Raw genomic sequence first — 15,587 nt, 5'->3', positions numbered from 1 at the left:
AAGACCTGGAGAGGATTGCAGCTTGTCACAGCCTCAGAGTGTGAGATTGGTATGCCAGAGGGCTCAGCAGTAACCCCGTTCCAGGTTGCACCCCGGGGAAGTACGTCACAGCCAGGCAGCAGCCTTGTCTAATTTCTTAATGCTACCACCTCCCCACGACATATATTGTGTTGCACTAGCTAACACATACACCAGGTATCTCTAGATGCTGCCTTGCTCAGGTAAAACCTCCAGGGTACATGCTCCACTGAGGCCGACAGTAGGTAAAAGACCTACTACTTCTGTTGACCGCTAAGAGGGATTTTCCTTTAGCTCCACCGCTTCTAGAGCAGATGGGGCTGCATTCTATCCCCCATGCCAAGGGGGGCTTGGAGGGTGGGGGTTAGACGGCAACTATGCAGAAAGCCATAGAGGAGGAGTAATTCTTCAGACTGCTTCCAACGCTCTTGCCTTCCCTCTTCCATGGCATACACAGTGCTCACGCTGTTCCCGACACATCACCCATTCCAGCCTGCCTTCCCGCCCGCTAATGGAAGAAGAATAGCTGAGTGACACTAATGGGGCCGGGTGCCTAGAACACATGCAGGAGAGCTCTTCCATTAGCAGCGGAAGCTACCATCGTGGGCGTCTTCATTTAAGGGTTGACGGCTGCCTCTTAAAAATAGCTCTGGCTTTTAAAGAACAAAAATAGCTCTTCTCCTCCAAGGTCAGGAATCTCACCGACCTGGTGATGCTGTTAATTCTGCATGTGCCAAGGTGCAGGGCACAACTGGGGGCAATGCCATGAGGTCATCTCCCGGGGACATCTACTTACATAGTTCTCACTCGCCTAATCTCTGAGACCACGCCCGCGGTTAACGTGTTTGGAGTGACCGGTCCATAGCAGGGCAGGGATTTAAACCCCCGTCACCTGAATCCTACTTCAGTGCCCTACCCATGAGACCAAGTGACATACAGGACGTAGGTCATGAAAGGGACACAGAAAGCCACGGCAGACAGAACAGCACATCTGATTAGTGCAAAGCGTGACCATCCCCATGGAAATCTGGGCCAATCACACACAAGTCACCACAGGAGAAGAATCCTAAAACTGGTGCCTTTATTCTCTGGCTGTAGCTGCCAGTCACGGTAGGGCGGGACACACACATGCCCAGCCCGGCCTATTATCTATTTGGTAGCCCCAGGGTCTGCAGTCTCCGCGGCCCTGCACATTCTGTGAGCCCCTTCTAGGAAGAGGCTAGTAGTCTGTGCTCAGGGCTATGGGCCGCAAGGCTCCTGAGTGCTAATTCTGACTCTGCCCCAACTCCTCCTGTACCTCCGTCCCACCCGCCCTGACTGGAATGACTGACCTGCCTCAGCGGGTCTGTCGGCCTGTGGGAATGGACGTCCCCTTCTAGATTCACACCTTCCAAGGCCAGAAGGGACCAATGTGATCATCCAGTCTGACCTGTATAACACAGGCCAGAGACCTGCCCCACAATCATCCCTAGATCAGAGCTTTCAGACAGCCAGCCAGTTTTGATTTAAAAATGATCAGTGATGCAGAATCCACCATGACCCTTGGTAATTTGTTCCAGTGGCTAATTACTTTCACAGCTAAACATATGTGCCTCATTTCCAGTCTGAATTTGTCTAGCTTCAACTTCCAGCCATTGGATCGTGTTAGACCTTCCTCTGCCAGATTGAGCCCGTTATTAAATATTTGTTCCCCATGCGGATACTTACAGACTGTGATCATGTCTAGCAGGGGGTAAGCTGAAGAAAGAAGGGGAGAGTGTCATTCTCTGCCCCCTGGTTCTCCCAGAAGGTGGGGTGTATGGGGGCTCTTTAGAGAGAGGAGAGTGGGTAGTCAGCAAATGAGACTCGTTAGGGCTCCTCAGAGTGTGATGGGTTAAAGACAAGGGCCTGAAAACAACATGACAGGGTCCAGCATTGCCATGCAGGCACTAGGGACCAGGCACGTGCTAACGGGAGGACAGACAGATTCACCCCAGGAGTAGAGACAGACCCAACAGTAGCCTAGCCAGGAATTTTCCAACAGGACATTTTTCCATGCTGCTTTGTCAAAAGCAAAACGTTTTGCAGAAACACACTGATCTCAACATTTCAGGAAAACCAAACCAAAACCCAATGAACAGCTGCTCCAAGTCTCCCTTGGGAACAACTTTCCATTTCTTTATTTTATCTTAGATAACGTCGTAGCAAATTGAAAAAGTTCAAGTCGGAACAAAATGTTTCAAATTGACCTAAAACAATTCCCCTCCCTCCGCGCCCTGAAATTTCACATTGTGGGAAACGTCCGTGTTTTTTGGTTTCGTTCCATTTAGGAACAGAAAAGGAAAAAAAAAAGACCTACAGAATGGAAAATCTGGTTCCTGACCATCTCGCTTCAATAGTTGGATTTTTCCCATCCATAACGCATACGACACAGAGTGTAAAACCCCAAGCAGCACGGAGGGGCCCCAATTTCAGTCCATTTTATGCCCACAAGGCATAAACAGGGGTCTCAGTCTTTCACCAAGCAGAGCAGTGAGCTGCTTCCAGGGTCTTGGATCTCCAGCCAGAATAGCTTTCGACTCTGGTGCCTGTTTCTGTGCGGCCTGAGTGGGGCTCTTTATCCCGCTCTCTCTCTCACCCCTGGGGGACTCAGTTACTCCTAGCATTCATTCCCTGTTAATCATCTGCTATTCGTGTTGGCTTTGCTGAGCCAGCTGCACACAGACAGCGTCTGCTTCAGAAGCATGTTTCAAGGAGCGGTTTGGGGAATGGGAACCAACCTGACAACTGGTTCGAAAATCTCCAGCTAGCCAACAAACTAGATTCACTGGACACCTCAGCATCATTAATGAATAACTGCTCCGTGCCCTGGTATGGTACCTTAGACCGCCGCATGGTTGCAGCTGTTTCCTACACTGCTATGGCCAAATCCTGAGAGGTGGCGAGACCCATGGAGCACCTGTGTCCTGTCTTGTGGACATTACACCACAGGTGTAAGTTAGAGCAGCTCCTCAGCTGCTCCAATTAATGCCAGAGCCAAGTGGCATAGATCAGGAAGCCAGAAGTGGCTGCCTGACAGCCTCCATCATCTCCCTCTGTTCGAGAAGGCTGATTGGAGAAGCTCCTATTGCTCTTGGGGTGGAAGGTGAGGAGGTCTGTGATGGTCCTTAGTTCCTGGGGGAGTTGACTCCACAGTCTGGGACCAGCCCCTGACAAAGTTCTGTCTCCTGCACAGATGATGGTGGAAAGTTCGACTGTACCAGAGGAGCAGAGAGCTCCACACCAGTCCCACTCCTGGCGCTGCAGGGCTATTTTAGATACCCTGGGCAGAGGCCATTGACTACTCTGAAAATAAGGACCTTGTACCTGGATTCAGTGATCTGTGGGAAGCGGAGGGCAGGTCCGATGTGCTCGCGGGAGCCCACGTTGCTAAGGAGATATGCTGCAATGTTCTGTATTAGTTGAAGTTCCCTAAACCCTGAAGGCTTCAGGCCCAGGTGTGTCGTATTGCTATAATCCAGAGGACAGGCGAGGAAGGCCTGAAAAACTGAGGCCAGGTCACCCTCCACCAGGATAGGATGGAATTCCCTAGCAAACTGGACATGCTGTTTCTGAGCAGCCAGTCATCTTGGTCTCTCGGCTTCTTTATGCAAAGAAACTAGGTTCCAGCACTGGCCATAGCTTGCCTGGTACTTTCCCCAAGAGTAGGGGTGTTAACACCAGGCTCCTGGGCCTATTTCTACTTGGATCACTCCAGCTGGCCTCCTTAAATTCCCCTGTAGCTTCAGCAGGATACAGCATTCATCTTCACTTCCTGTCCTGACGTGGTGTGCAATGCTGATGTTAACCAGCAGCTGTGTCCAGTCCCGACGCTGGCTACGTTTGAGTGTGTGAGGGGGAGTGAAACGTGATCTGAACCCCCCCTATCTAACCCTATACAATGCGGCTCTCCTAATGCTTAGAGATCCTTGGGCAAAAGAGGCTAAGGAAGTGCAAAACGTTTATTATCCCTATGGCCCCCTTTCCTTGGCCCAGGTTAACAGAATAAATGGGCGTGCTTAATTCTAACTTCAGTTTTCCAAGGCATTGCATCCAACCTGTTCTTTAGAGTGTGAGCCCTGATAGAAAGAGCAACATTACCCTTTCCTCCTTTGTAAAGTGCTCTGCCTTCCTCAGCTGAAAGGTGCTATATATAGATAGAACATTACTATTCTATTCCATACCAAAAAGATGCGTATGTTAAGGTTACGTGGTTACAGACTGCTGCATAACCTTAACTCTTCCCTCTGGGTATGGGTTACAGTACATTCTTTAATTACAGGATCACACACTGGTTTCCCGCAGCACCTGCCTCATTCAGGGCACAAGCTGCCTGGCATGAAGTAAACAAGACAGCTGTTCACTGTGTGGTCCCTGCCTCATTCACCAGACAAGGAATGGGGCAGAGGTTTTGCAGAGAAAATGGCATGTGATCACATCATTAAACACTATACCATAATGCACGTGTTCAAGGGGCAGAGTTAAGGTTGCCTGGATAACCTTACTTTTGACATTTCCTGGCTTTTGGGTGCTTGACCATGCAGATGTAATGTTCTTTTAACCTTTTTGGGGTCTAGAATCTCCGAGGCTTTTAAAGAAAAGGGAGACTATTAAACAGAAGAATTCTCCCATGTAGCCAGTCACCTGGAGAACGCTCTGGCTTTGCCTGATACGTGCATTAGCGACTGATCGCTCGGCTCTCTGAGCACCCACTTTTGAACACTGAGGGAGTCAGAAACTGGCCTCTTTCTCTCTGTCCCAACTTAGAGTCCCGATGAAGAGGGCCGCTGCTCCTCCGTCTTGGCCTGGGGCCCTAAAATAATGGGCTCATGTTCCTCCATCTTCACCTCTAGCGGAAGCAACTGCCCCTCCCCCACTCCCCCATCTTGACCTGCAGCCCCAAGACCGCGGGTCTTTGCCCCTTTATCTCAGCTTGCAGCCCAGGGGTAGCAGGTCATCCCCAGCATTAGCCTGCTGCATTCAGGCTGCCAGCCCTTCCCTTTGCCCTGCAGCACGGGGACACCATCACATGGACTTCCCCAGGCGTTTAATATTAACAATAACCAAGGAGGCCGTTGACCAGGACAGCACTGGCCCCTCTCCCTGCCCAGGACAAACGGCCCCACTCCAAGCTCAACTTCAGGCTGGCCCAGAGTCCCGTCCCCCCACACGCGCCCCAGTCTCTTGCTGCTTCCACCAGGGCCCCTCAAGCCACGCGTCCCAGCCGTGACTCCACTCAGCCATCTCCACATGCCCACGGCTGGGCGCTGGACTCTCCCGCTCTAACGCTCTGCTGGTGAAGCTTTCACCCGAAAGGCCCATGTGGCCATGGGATCGGGCAGCCTGGGAGAAGGAGAGAAGCGGCGTGTGGCTCTGAGGGGCCAGCAGCAGCAACGGGAGCCTTCATCCGCTTCCCCCGTGGGTCGCCTTCAGCCCTTCTCCAACGTAGTGATACAGAACGGCTGGGGTTAGCCCGCCGCTCCTCCTTGGGAGGGTTTAATGCTTCCACCAGCAGAAGCACCCTTGCGGGAAGGTCTCTGCCTGGCCTGGCTGGGTGGTCCTTGCTGCCTTTCCGTGGCTTGCGGTTTCAAATAGAGAGAAAGGATTTTAAAGAAAGCAAGAGTGCCCCCAGCCCCTAACCCCTCCCGGAGCAGCAGCTGGTACCAGAGAGGGGCCATCCCAGCCTGCGCCCTTCCAGTTTTAATTCAGGACCCAAGAAGAAGCAAGGAGCAGCTGGTGATGGGGGAGAAAGACACTCCCAGGTGAAGCGATGGGTCCAGAAAGCTTCCTCTGCCCCATCTCTGGGGTTCGGCTGGTCACGGCACGGACAGCCGTCGAGAAGAGTGATGAGATAGTGTCTGCTTGAATAATTAATCCTTTAGAAGCCGCTCTTTGCCAATGGATTCATTTTCCTTAAATCAAACACGGTTGCTTATTGTTTTGCGGCTGCTGTCGGCTTTGCCGTAGAAGGAGATGATTGGATCAAGGGGCTGGCACACATTCTGAGAGCCCCCCGGTCTCCGCGCAGACCCCGCTGGATGAGCAGGGACAACGCAACATGACTTGAGCGCACCTGGGCTCTCAGGCTGACTCCCCCCTCTCGCAAACGGACCTGGGGACAAAAAGAGAGAGACACTAGGCTGACTCCCAGGGAGAGAGACCGCTGGCCAGCCGAACGGCTCCTCCAGGGCCTTTCCCTGCCTCTCTGGCTCCTGCTATCCCTCCCCACTCACATCTCGCACTCTCTGGGCTGCTTTCTCCACCCTGCATGGCCCAGAGCAGTGCTTTGCGGCCCGTCCATTGGAGATGGGCCCGCTATGTCGTTAAGGGGGGTGGCATGGTTTTGGGGGTTCAGGAGGGGACTGGGAGTCTAGGTCAGCTCCTGGGTCCTCCTCCTGGCTCTGACTCTGCTTCACTTGAGTGATTTTGAGCCAGCCACGGAGGCCGAACTGTGGGTGGCCCCGAGACCCTCCCTACGTCCCTGAATAGACTCGGCCAGGTTTTCAGAAGTGCTGAGGGCCAGCGGCTGTCACTGCCAGCCCGGCAGGAGATGTAGTCTCCATACCTGTGCACAGCGCAGGTGCCGGCTTGCACAGTGCAGCTCTCTGACCTGCCAGTTGGCTCACAGATCAGGCAGTACCGGGACATGCCTTTTAGATCCAGCCCTCCTGGTTTGAACCCCATGGAGAGCCGGGCCAGGGGCAGCCGGGATCGAGATGGAAACGGTAGACTCTGTTACACAGGTCCCAGCTTGTCATGCAACCTCCATATCCAAGCAGCGGCCGCTTGAGGGGAGATGGAGCGGGCCAGGTTGTGGGATCTGCTGTGAGCTGTAGCTCTGCAGGGAAGATGAAGACGGCTCTAGGCTAATTCTGGCCACCGAGCTGCCATCGGGTCCCGGGAGCTGGGGGAAGATCTCCCCGGCACACACCGTGCCGCAGAGCACTGCAAACAAGCAGGAATGCTTGAAGCACTGAATTACCTGATGTGTTAGGCCTCCGGCTCATACGTTTCGAAGCAGCTGGAGAGAGAGAAAATAAGGAGGAAGGGGTTAGTTTTCCTTCTCCGACATGTACCGTCGGTGGCGCTGAGTAGCTGGAAGGGCTGCACCCCTCGGCTCGGAACGATTGTGGGTAATTAGATGAATGTGACAGGGCTGCTCCATGGGGAACAAAGGGTTAACTCTGGCTCAGTTTCCCCTCCCGCTGTGCAGCCCTATCGATTAGCTACCTGGGCCTGGGAGAGGGCGAAGGGACGACCTTCACTTTGTAACTACCCTATGAAGCCGAGAGTGGCTGCTATCTGGGTCTCTTCAAGCATCTTTCACTCCAGGATGCCAGACACCACAGGGTGCGGGACAGGCGCCATCCCGCTCTGCAGGGGCAGGAGCTGAGGTTAAACGACTTGCCTGAGACGGGAGCTCAGCGGTGGACCCGGGAGAACTCAGCTGCTGAGACCAGCAGGCCAGTCGCAACCGTCTCCACCACCACGGCCTACTGAGCACCACCGCATCAGCCAGCGTGACCACCGATGATGCTGTTGCACCAGGCCTTGTGCAGTGAAATTGCCAGATCTGGCTGAATCCTGCAAACCCACGAACCTCAGGGGCAGGCCTGCTGGCACCTCTGTCTCTTTTAGAGGCACCCGGCACATCACATGCTCATAGAAACACACTGGCAGGAGCTGGGAGTTGGTCCCTTAGCCAGGCTGTTCCTGCCCCCACCCAACCCGCATTACCTCACGCTGTTCACGCCCCACCTCGGGGATGGTGCCGGCATAAACCTCACCAGGGTGCTTCCTTAGAACCAAGAGCCACTGTATCGTAGTCCTGTCTGTCTGTGGACATGTCAATTTCTACAGCATCCACCCTCCCCAGGAGTAACAAGCACTGTGCGGCAAACCCCAAGTGCTTGGGGAGATGCCCCATCCTCCTGCAGAAAACAGGGTACTTGGGAAGCCGATGATAAGACCTCGTGGCCCCAAGGCCCTGGCTTGTAAAAGACACACACTATTTGCCTTGGGCAAAACAGTGAATTGCTATAACCCAGGCCTGAGTCACAGGGAATCATTATTAGCAGTTTCCCGCTCACGCGTTACAACAGCCTCACACTCATACTGCCTTTTCCTTACTCCACAGTCTGAGTGGGAATACTGGAAACTCAAACTGTGCTGCTTTGGGATTGGTCCAAAAAAAAAAAAAAATCACGTGATATTGATTGGAGGAGAACCTAAGTGCATCTCGCACAAAGATTTCCAAGTGTGACTTTAAAAATCCCTTCCTGCGAGCATTGTGAGCCCATCAAACGTTTCAGCCCAGACTGCCACAGTGTCTGAGCACCCCACAACTCCCCTACACGGGAACTATTATCCCTGTTTAGCCAGATGGGGAGCGAGAGCCCGGAGAGATGCAGTGACTTGACCAAGGTCAGTCTGTGGCAAAGCGGGACTTGAACCCCAGATCTCTGTCCAGCACCTTTATCGCACGACCGTCCTGCCTCACTCGCACGCCTGAGGGGAGTGACCACAAGATGTGCCACAAACACATCCCTGGGAAAACGGCCTGTATTATCCAGCCAGCCACACAAGTAACAACCCCAGCAGCGGCAGCTGCCGGAAAACGTAGCAGCCTTTTCATCAGAGGAGCAAAGGGCCACTAGGTTTAATAGCCTGGCAAACGCTTGGAGCCATGGTACAAACGTCAGCCAAGCAGAGATGTCCCATTTCTGCGGAACCAGACCCGCTGCCAAGCGGGCTGGCACAAAAGCTGCAGAGGAAGGGGGAAGACTCCGCCTCTAATCCTGACCCCTCGGATCTGCTGGGGGATGAAGAGTCTCGCCCCAGCAACCAATTCGAATATGCCCGAGCAGCTTCGGATGGGGAGGCAGGGGCTTGCATCGGAAAGGGATTTTGAGCTGTAACTGGGGCTCTCTGAATCGGTGACGGTGCATCATGCCCCGAGAGACAGCCTGTCCCACCAAGGGGCCAGGTTAGGATCAGCCCTTGCTCAGGGAAGCAAAATCACACTGAGAGGGGCAGGAAGGAGGCAGGGCCGCAGACCGGCTCTGCCTGTCCCAGCACAGCACACCTGTCTAACCAGGTGCTCCTGAGCCCCCGCTCGCAGCCAGAGGGATGTGCTCAGGTACAGCGCCCCGGCGCTCTGGCTGATCTCCGAACCATCCCAGAAACAGGAGGGGAGAGAATTGCCGGCACATCACCAGTTACTCTTCAAAGACTCAACACTCTTCCTTGGGACTCACCAGCTTTCCCACCCGCCGCCCCATCAGGCCCCCCTTTCACGATGCCTTTCATTCCCGGCTTTCAGAGCAAGGGGGTTGGAGACCGAATCATTTCTCTGTCTGCCAGCTCAGGCCCTTCCTTGCTCAATGCAGCGGGTGCGCAGAGTGAATGCACAATGGGCCCCTTGACAGCTCGGCCACGAGGAGTCCGAACATCCTTGGGGAGTGGGCAATAGCTCTAGGCAAATGGACCCTGGTTCAATGTACTCAGCACCTCAAAGCCTTGCTACGCTGCGGAGAGATTTCTTGAGCATGCTGGCGGGGGTTATACAAGGGAGCCCCATCCTTTTAGGAATTATACCGCACCCACAGGCAGTTTCGCTTAGTGGTTAGAGCACGGGAATCCGAATCATGCGTTTTATTCCTGCCATGGATTTGCTGTGCCCCGTCCGCCGGGGAAAGTCACCTAAACTCTCCAGGCCCCGGTTTCCCCATCTGTCAAATAGGGCTAATGATGCTGGCCCACCTCCCTGGGTTTGGTGAGGGTGAATTCACTGATGTGCACAAGGGCAGAAGGTTATTAATTTGGGGATCTCCTGAGAAGATGTAGCTCCCAGGGGCTTCCCTGCGATGCTGCATGCTGACAGCGGTGTTTCAGATGCCATCGGCAGACCGTTGGGCAGTGTTTCCTGACTGGGGGATCTGGGCTGTCTAAGCCCCGCACAGCCCTTGCGCTCCCCACCCTTGAGGCTGGTGACGGCCTGGCCAGGACTCGCACCGAATGCTGCTCTCGCACCCTCTGCCCCATCCCTGGCGTGCGGGGCTGAGCCAGCTGCCTCGGTGCAGTACCCGCTGTCTGCAGTTCGGCCTGCGGACACATCCTGAGGGACAGAGACGGGAAATGGCTGCCAGCTGCAGGGTTAGCCCCAAACTCTCGAACCGAGCAAGAGCAGAAGAGGGGAAGCAAACACGAAGCAGAGTCCGACCGGGCCCCAGGGTGGTGGGCATTTCTCCCTGTCCCCTCTGCCAAGCAAAAAGCCAGACGCATCCCATTGTAAAGAGCCACGCTGGAGATCCCGTTCCACCATAGCTGTCATTATAAACCTGAGGGAAGGCAGGGCCCGGGGTGCTATGCGCTGCATGGCCTGGATCTCCCCGGCAAAGGGCGCTTGTACTAACAGACCTTTAACCATGGACATCGTGAATTCAGTGCTAGGAAGTGTTGGTCCCTTCCTGACCCACAGCGGAAATACAGCCCATGCAGTGGTGGGGCAAGCTTCCTGCCCGGACACCTGGCCAATATGCCATGACCCTGCCCTGAACTGACCTCTCTAGAGAGGCCCGTTCAGTCCCTGGCTTCTCTGCAGAGAGGCCTGCTAGTGGCCCCTTGTGAAGATGGTGTTTGTGTAGGAATGCTTGTCTGCTAGCCATTGGGCTGAGACCCACTGTTCATGTCATGGCCCCCACCCATTAGAGTCGTGGTTTTTTGCCACACAGACACTTGTCCATTAGGAACTGGCGTGAGACCTGCCAAGCTCATTTAACACCAAGCCACTGAGCAGTAACGAGGTTCAGTCCCTACCAACCTGGGCTTGTAGCTGGAAAGCATCCGACGGCCAATTGCCCAGTCCCCAAGCCATGGAGGAGGAGCTGGCCAGGATGAACACTGCTACCTGCCAGTGGCTTCCCTCTGGCCACCAGCTGCGTTCCTTAGACCAAGCTGTCCTGCTTTCAGGGCCCAGAAGAAAAGCTTCTGGTCAGGTTTATAACAGCAATAAGGACCCCCAGGATCAGTCCGTTGGCAATCAGATAAAGACCAGCTCTTTGCTAACTGCCCACACCCAGCTAGTCCTTATCTGAGTCGCTGACTGCTGGTTCGGGCCTTGTTGCTCAAGCGAATCCGAGAAGTTTCCACGTTTGTGGAAGAAACAGTAGACGAATCACAGTCTGCAGTAGCCTCTCCAGCAGTCCCCCGTGCTGCCATTGCGTGTTGACAGAGTCCAGACCGAGGAGAGGGAAAGGACAGGGACAGGGAGCAGATTTGTAACGGAGAAGGAATTTCAAAGCAGCGACCCCAATTACCAGGAGAAATCATCTGCCGAGCTGCATCCCCTGTCGCTGCATCACGCCTGCAGGTACCTCCCTGCCGACCATTGGACAATGGGCCCCTAGGCCTGCTGGGGACAGTTACCCAACACGGGCAAAGAATGAACCCTGCCCTCCTGGCTTTGGTTGCTCTGAGTCAATGACTAGGACAGAGGCTGGGAAAGGATTGCGAGCCAGGCTAACAGCAGAAAATGCTCTGTGTTCGCCAACCCCACCCAGCTCTCGCCTACTGATCTCACTCTGGAGGAAATCCCCGGGTGTGGGGATCCTGCGCCCGCCCCACCCGCTTGGCAGGCGTGATGCTACGAGCCAGTGGGATGCCACTCCCTGCACCGTGAAACCCAGCACCGATTGGTTGTCACTCACAGTTAGCGGATCAGCAGCAAAAGCAGCCACACTGTTCCTCATCTCATTCTCATTGCCCCGCAGAGGGATGAGCGAGATGTTACCCAACCTGGAGTCCTGCTGCGTCCGCGACGCCCGCACCTTGGAGGATTCGGAGGGCCACACGTTCCCGCCGTTCTGGGGAGGGAGAGCAGACACATGGCGAGTGAGCAGGGAAGCGGCCAGCGCTGCTGGAACAAGCCTGGGATCTCAGCGTGCCAGTGAACGGGGCCTCACTGAGTGCTCTCTAATTCAGACGCAGAGCGGCACCAGCGGCCCTCAATGCTGTCCGGCCAATGTGTCTCAACTCAGTCCGGAGAGCAACCAGAGCCCGCTGCAATGCTGCACCAGCTGGACTAAGAGCCACCAAAGCATTTCACATACGGCTCTGGAGAGAGACCAGAGACTGCAGTACTGAGCGGGGCCGGGAGCTAGCGGCCAAAGGCTTTACAGCCCTTTCAAGGGGATCTTTGAGCCAGCCGGTCAGCAGATCAATGACCGATGCTGCCCCTCTCCGACACACCTGCTCAGCTACCTACCTGCCATACTTATCTGGCCCCCATCACTATCGTTACTGTGTTTATTCTCTCCCAACCCTCTGTCCTCATTGTACAGATGGGGGAACAGAGCCCTGGAAAGGCTGTGAGTTGCCCAGGGTCACCCAGGATCTTGGTGGTGGGGTAGGAATCGAACTCTGCTCTTCCACACCTCAAGCTAGTCTTCTAGCCATCAGACCATCCTTCCTCTTGGGCTGGCTGGGGGAGATGGTGACCTGGCTGTGGGGGCTGTGAAATGTGACTGTCTTGTCAGGCCGGCAGACCCCCACGCCAGGCCCCCCATGTGGCAGGGGGTGTATCCGAGCCATGCGGAAAGGCCCCTCTCTGCCCCCATCCCCTCTCCCCCCGCCCTGAAGGATGGCAACGCATGCTGAGGGGCCGCCCGCTGCTCAGGTGGTACCTGTACGTGGAGGAAGGTTGCGAACCACTCGCGCAGCTCCATCTGGGTATCGCAGCACAGGTACCTGGGAAGGAGATCAAAGGGGCAGTCAGGGTGGGCGAGTCCGGCCGGAGGTGACGTGAGCAGCGAGACGAGCCCCCTCCCCGGCCTGCCTGCGTCCAGTGTAGGGAATGCAAGCCACCTGCGGCAGAAATCCCACAGCAGATGTGAAACACGACCGGCCCTACAGGCCGGCTCACTTGCTCACAATCAGAGCTGCCTCAGTGGCTGTTATTCCAGGCCACAGCCGGATGGCTCCTGCCCAGCACAGGGCACAGGGGCTGCTGGCTGCCCTGGGTCCAGCCCTGGCACTTGCGACCAGTGGGGTTGGATCTGCTGGTGTAGCCAGAGGCAGGGCCGTCTCTAGAGAGAGCCGTGACCCTGCAGTGCTCCCTGCTTATGTATCAGTGGCATGTTCCCCCGGGAGGCTGCACTCAGGTTTCCTTTCAAGCATGGGTTTGTTTGCAGCTGGGAGAGATTGATTCCGGCTCATGAATCTGATTTGTTTGAATCTGACGGATCAGATTGGTTTGAGTCACGAATCTGATTTGGCCTTTGTGCCAGGTTGAAAACCAGGATCTTTAGGTATTCAAAATCAGGCCCCAACGTTACTGGGCTTTCAGCATCTCTCAGGATGGGGTCCTGGCTGCCAGGCTGTGGGCGTACATGGGTATCACCGTGATTAAGAAATACAGCTGTGTGTCGAATGATCTATTCCTGACATCATCATTCGTGATCAGAGAACATCTGGAGCGTCGGATGATGAAAGCTGCTTCTGAGCTCTAGATAATTAGACAGAGACAGCAGCTAGGCTGGCAGAGCCAGAGGGAGGGAATCTAGGTCAGGGGTTCTCAAACTGGGGGTTGGGACCCCTCGGGGGGTCACGAGGTTATTACATTGGAGGGTTGCGAGCTGTCAGCCTGCACCCCAAACCTCACTTTGCCTCCAGCATTTATAATGGTGTTAAATACACAAAAAGTGTTTTTAATTTATAAGGGGGGGGGGGTCGCACTCAGAGGCTTGCTGTGTGAAAGGGGTCACCAGCACAAAAGTTTGAGAACCACTGGTCTAGAGGGACAGATGGTTGAAGAAATGGACAGTGGCTCCTTTAAATAAAATGCTGGGGAAGGGGGTGAGAGAGAGCCCCCTCCTCTCTCTGGGATGGACTCAGCATTGCTGGTCTGTATGTCATAGACCCCTATCCATAGAGATTCTCATTTAGCTCAAGTGACGGGGGCCCACAGATGGGGGTTTTAAGTAGCTACAGTCTGGCACGGCAATGAATTTGTTTCAATAATAACTGTACAAGGCCATGCAGACAGATCCTGGCCAGGGACATTTCTGTGCAGAAACAACTCCTCCTCCCCAAGTCTCCTGCAGCGGGGAAGTCCCGGAACCCCTTTGGTGCGCGAGCATGGTTCTGTTTCTGAATGGAGCTCCACCTCGCTCCCTGTCTGCCTGAACGCCAGCGGATTGGGGTCTGGGCCTGGCTAAGCTTAACAAACAGCTCTCCTCCAGCCAAACCCCCCGGGCCCCGGCCCGCCACTGCTCCTTACCACTGTTGCTTTTCATGCTTCTCATTTTCATAGAACACCGTGAATCCCCAGCTGCCAGGGAGAGAAGAGAACAGAACGCTGAATTCCAAGCTTTCCTCTCCCAAACGGCTCCCCACCCGTTAGGTTAGTAAGTTTTCCAACAGAGCACACCTGGTATCCCAGCAACCACAAGCCTCTCTGCATTACGGTGGCAAACTGTTGTGATTTGTCACCACCGCCAGGCACTTTCCTCCATGATCTTTGCTTTTGGAGAGGCCAGGTGGCACTTGAGTCTATTGCTGGCATCCTCCGGCAATGAGAGGAACTCTCTGCAAAGGTCGGAAAGCTGCCACGTGCCATAAAACCATCCTCTCTCATGGTTTTGTGGTGCATTTGAACCCAGCGGATCCCCAAGTTTGCCTGCTGATTAAATGCAGCCACATCTGGGGTGGGGGATATTTAACAGCACAATGCAACGTTACACAGCAGGGTAGCCCGGTAAAACAAAAGACATTAGCCCTGATTCTTCCCAGTTTTACGCCAGTGTCCAACCCACAAGTTGCCCCCAGGCACAGCCAGTGAGACAGCGATGTCCAAATCAACATCACGACCTACTGGGCATGAGTGGTGCTCTGGCAAAGATGCCAGCTCCATGGCCCTCCACGTGGCACCGGCCACCCACGGGAGCAGGAGGCAGGACTGTCTCTAGAGAGAGCCATGACCCTGCAGTGCTCCCTGCTTATGTATCAGTGGCATGTATCCCTGGGAGGCTGCACTCAGGTTTCCTTTCAAGTATGGGTTTGTTTGCAGCAGGGACAGACTGATTCTGGCTCATGAATCTGATCTGTTTGAATCTGACAGATCGGATCGGATTGAGTAACGAATCTGATTTGGCCTTTGTGCCAGCTTGAAAACCAGGATCTTTAGGCATTAACAATACTGGGCTCTCAGCATCTCTCAGGATCGGGCCCATTTTTAATAAGGCAGGTCCAATCCAAACCCCACCCCCACAAGGCAAGAGCCTAGCCGTGCCAGAATCTAAACAATGGGGCTAGCTGGATGTGAACCACAGCCCTGGCCCCTCCAGTCTCCAGCCCACTCCCTGCCTCCTCTTACCCAACCAAATTGCTCCCAAATCAGACCCAGTCTTGGGGCTGAGCCCCCCGCAGCAGGCCTGCCTGACCTGTGACGTCTAACCCCAGTGTGATGTGCTGAATAAAGCACTCTGGAATAGCACAGTGACACATTGCCATGCTGTGCTTGGGGCATTCCCCTCCTGGTGCTTTGCGTTCCC

At 54.7% G+C, this 15,587-nt stretch overlaps 1 protein-coding gene across 3 annotated transcripts in view; it reads right to left on the bottom strand.

The window, feature by feature from the left end:
- Positions 1 to 1,077: 1,077 nt before the first annotated feature.
- The window catches only part of ARAP1 (ArfGAP with RhoGAP domain, ankyrin repeat and PH domain 1), a 228,506-nt gene continuing 213,996 nt past the window's right edge, over positions 1,078 to 15,587 (bottom strand). For all 3 annotated transcript variants that reach the window (XM_084630993.1, XM_084630992.1, XM_084630994.1), the window contains 5 exons: positions 14,315 to 14,365; positions 12,720 to 12,783; positions 11,745 to 11,900; positions 7,019 to 7,057; positions 1,078 to 6,148 (listed from right to left, as the gene is read on the bottom strand). In XM_084630993.1, coding sequence (XP_084487119.1) covers positions 7,040 to 7,057; positions 11,745 to 11,900; positions 12,720 to 12,783; positions 14,315 to 14,365 — 289 coding nt within the window. In that variant the 3' untranslated portion in view covers positions 1,078 to 6,148; positions 7,019 to 7,039. The remainder of the gene's footprint in view (positions 6,149 to 7,018; positions 7,058 to 11,744; positions 11,901 to 12,719; positions 12,784 to 14,314; positions 14,366 to 15,587) is intronic.

The sequence above is a fragment of the Lepidochelys olivacea genome (assembly GCF_965140295.1).
Source record: "Lepidochelys olivacea isolate rLepOli2 genome assembly, chromosome: 1".
Classification (NCBI taxonomy): domain Eukaryota; kingdom Metazoa; phylum Chordata; order Testudines; family Cheloniidae; genus Lepidochelys; species Lepidochelys olivacea.
Note: the sequence above shows the minus strand (reverse complement) of the source record. Positions and strands in the feature narration are given on the sequence as shown.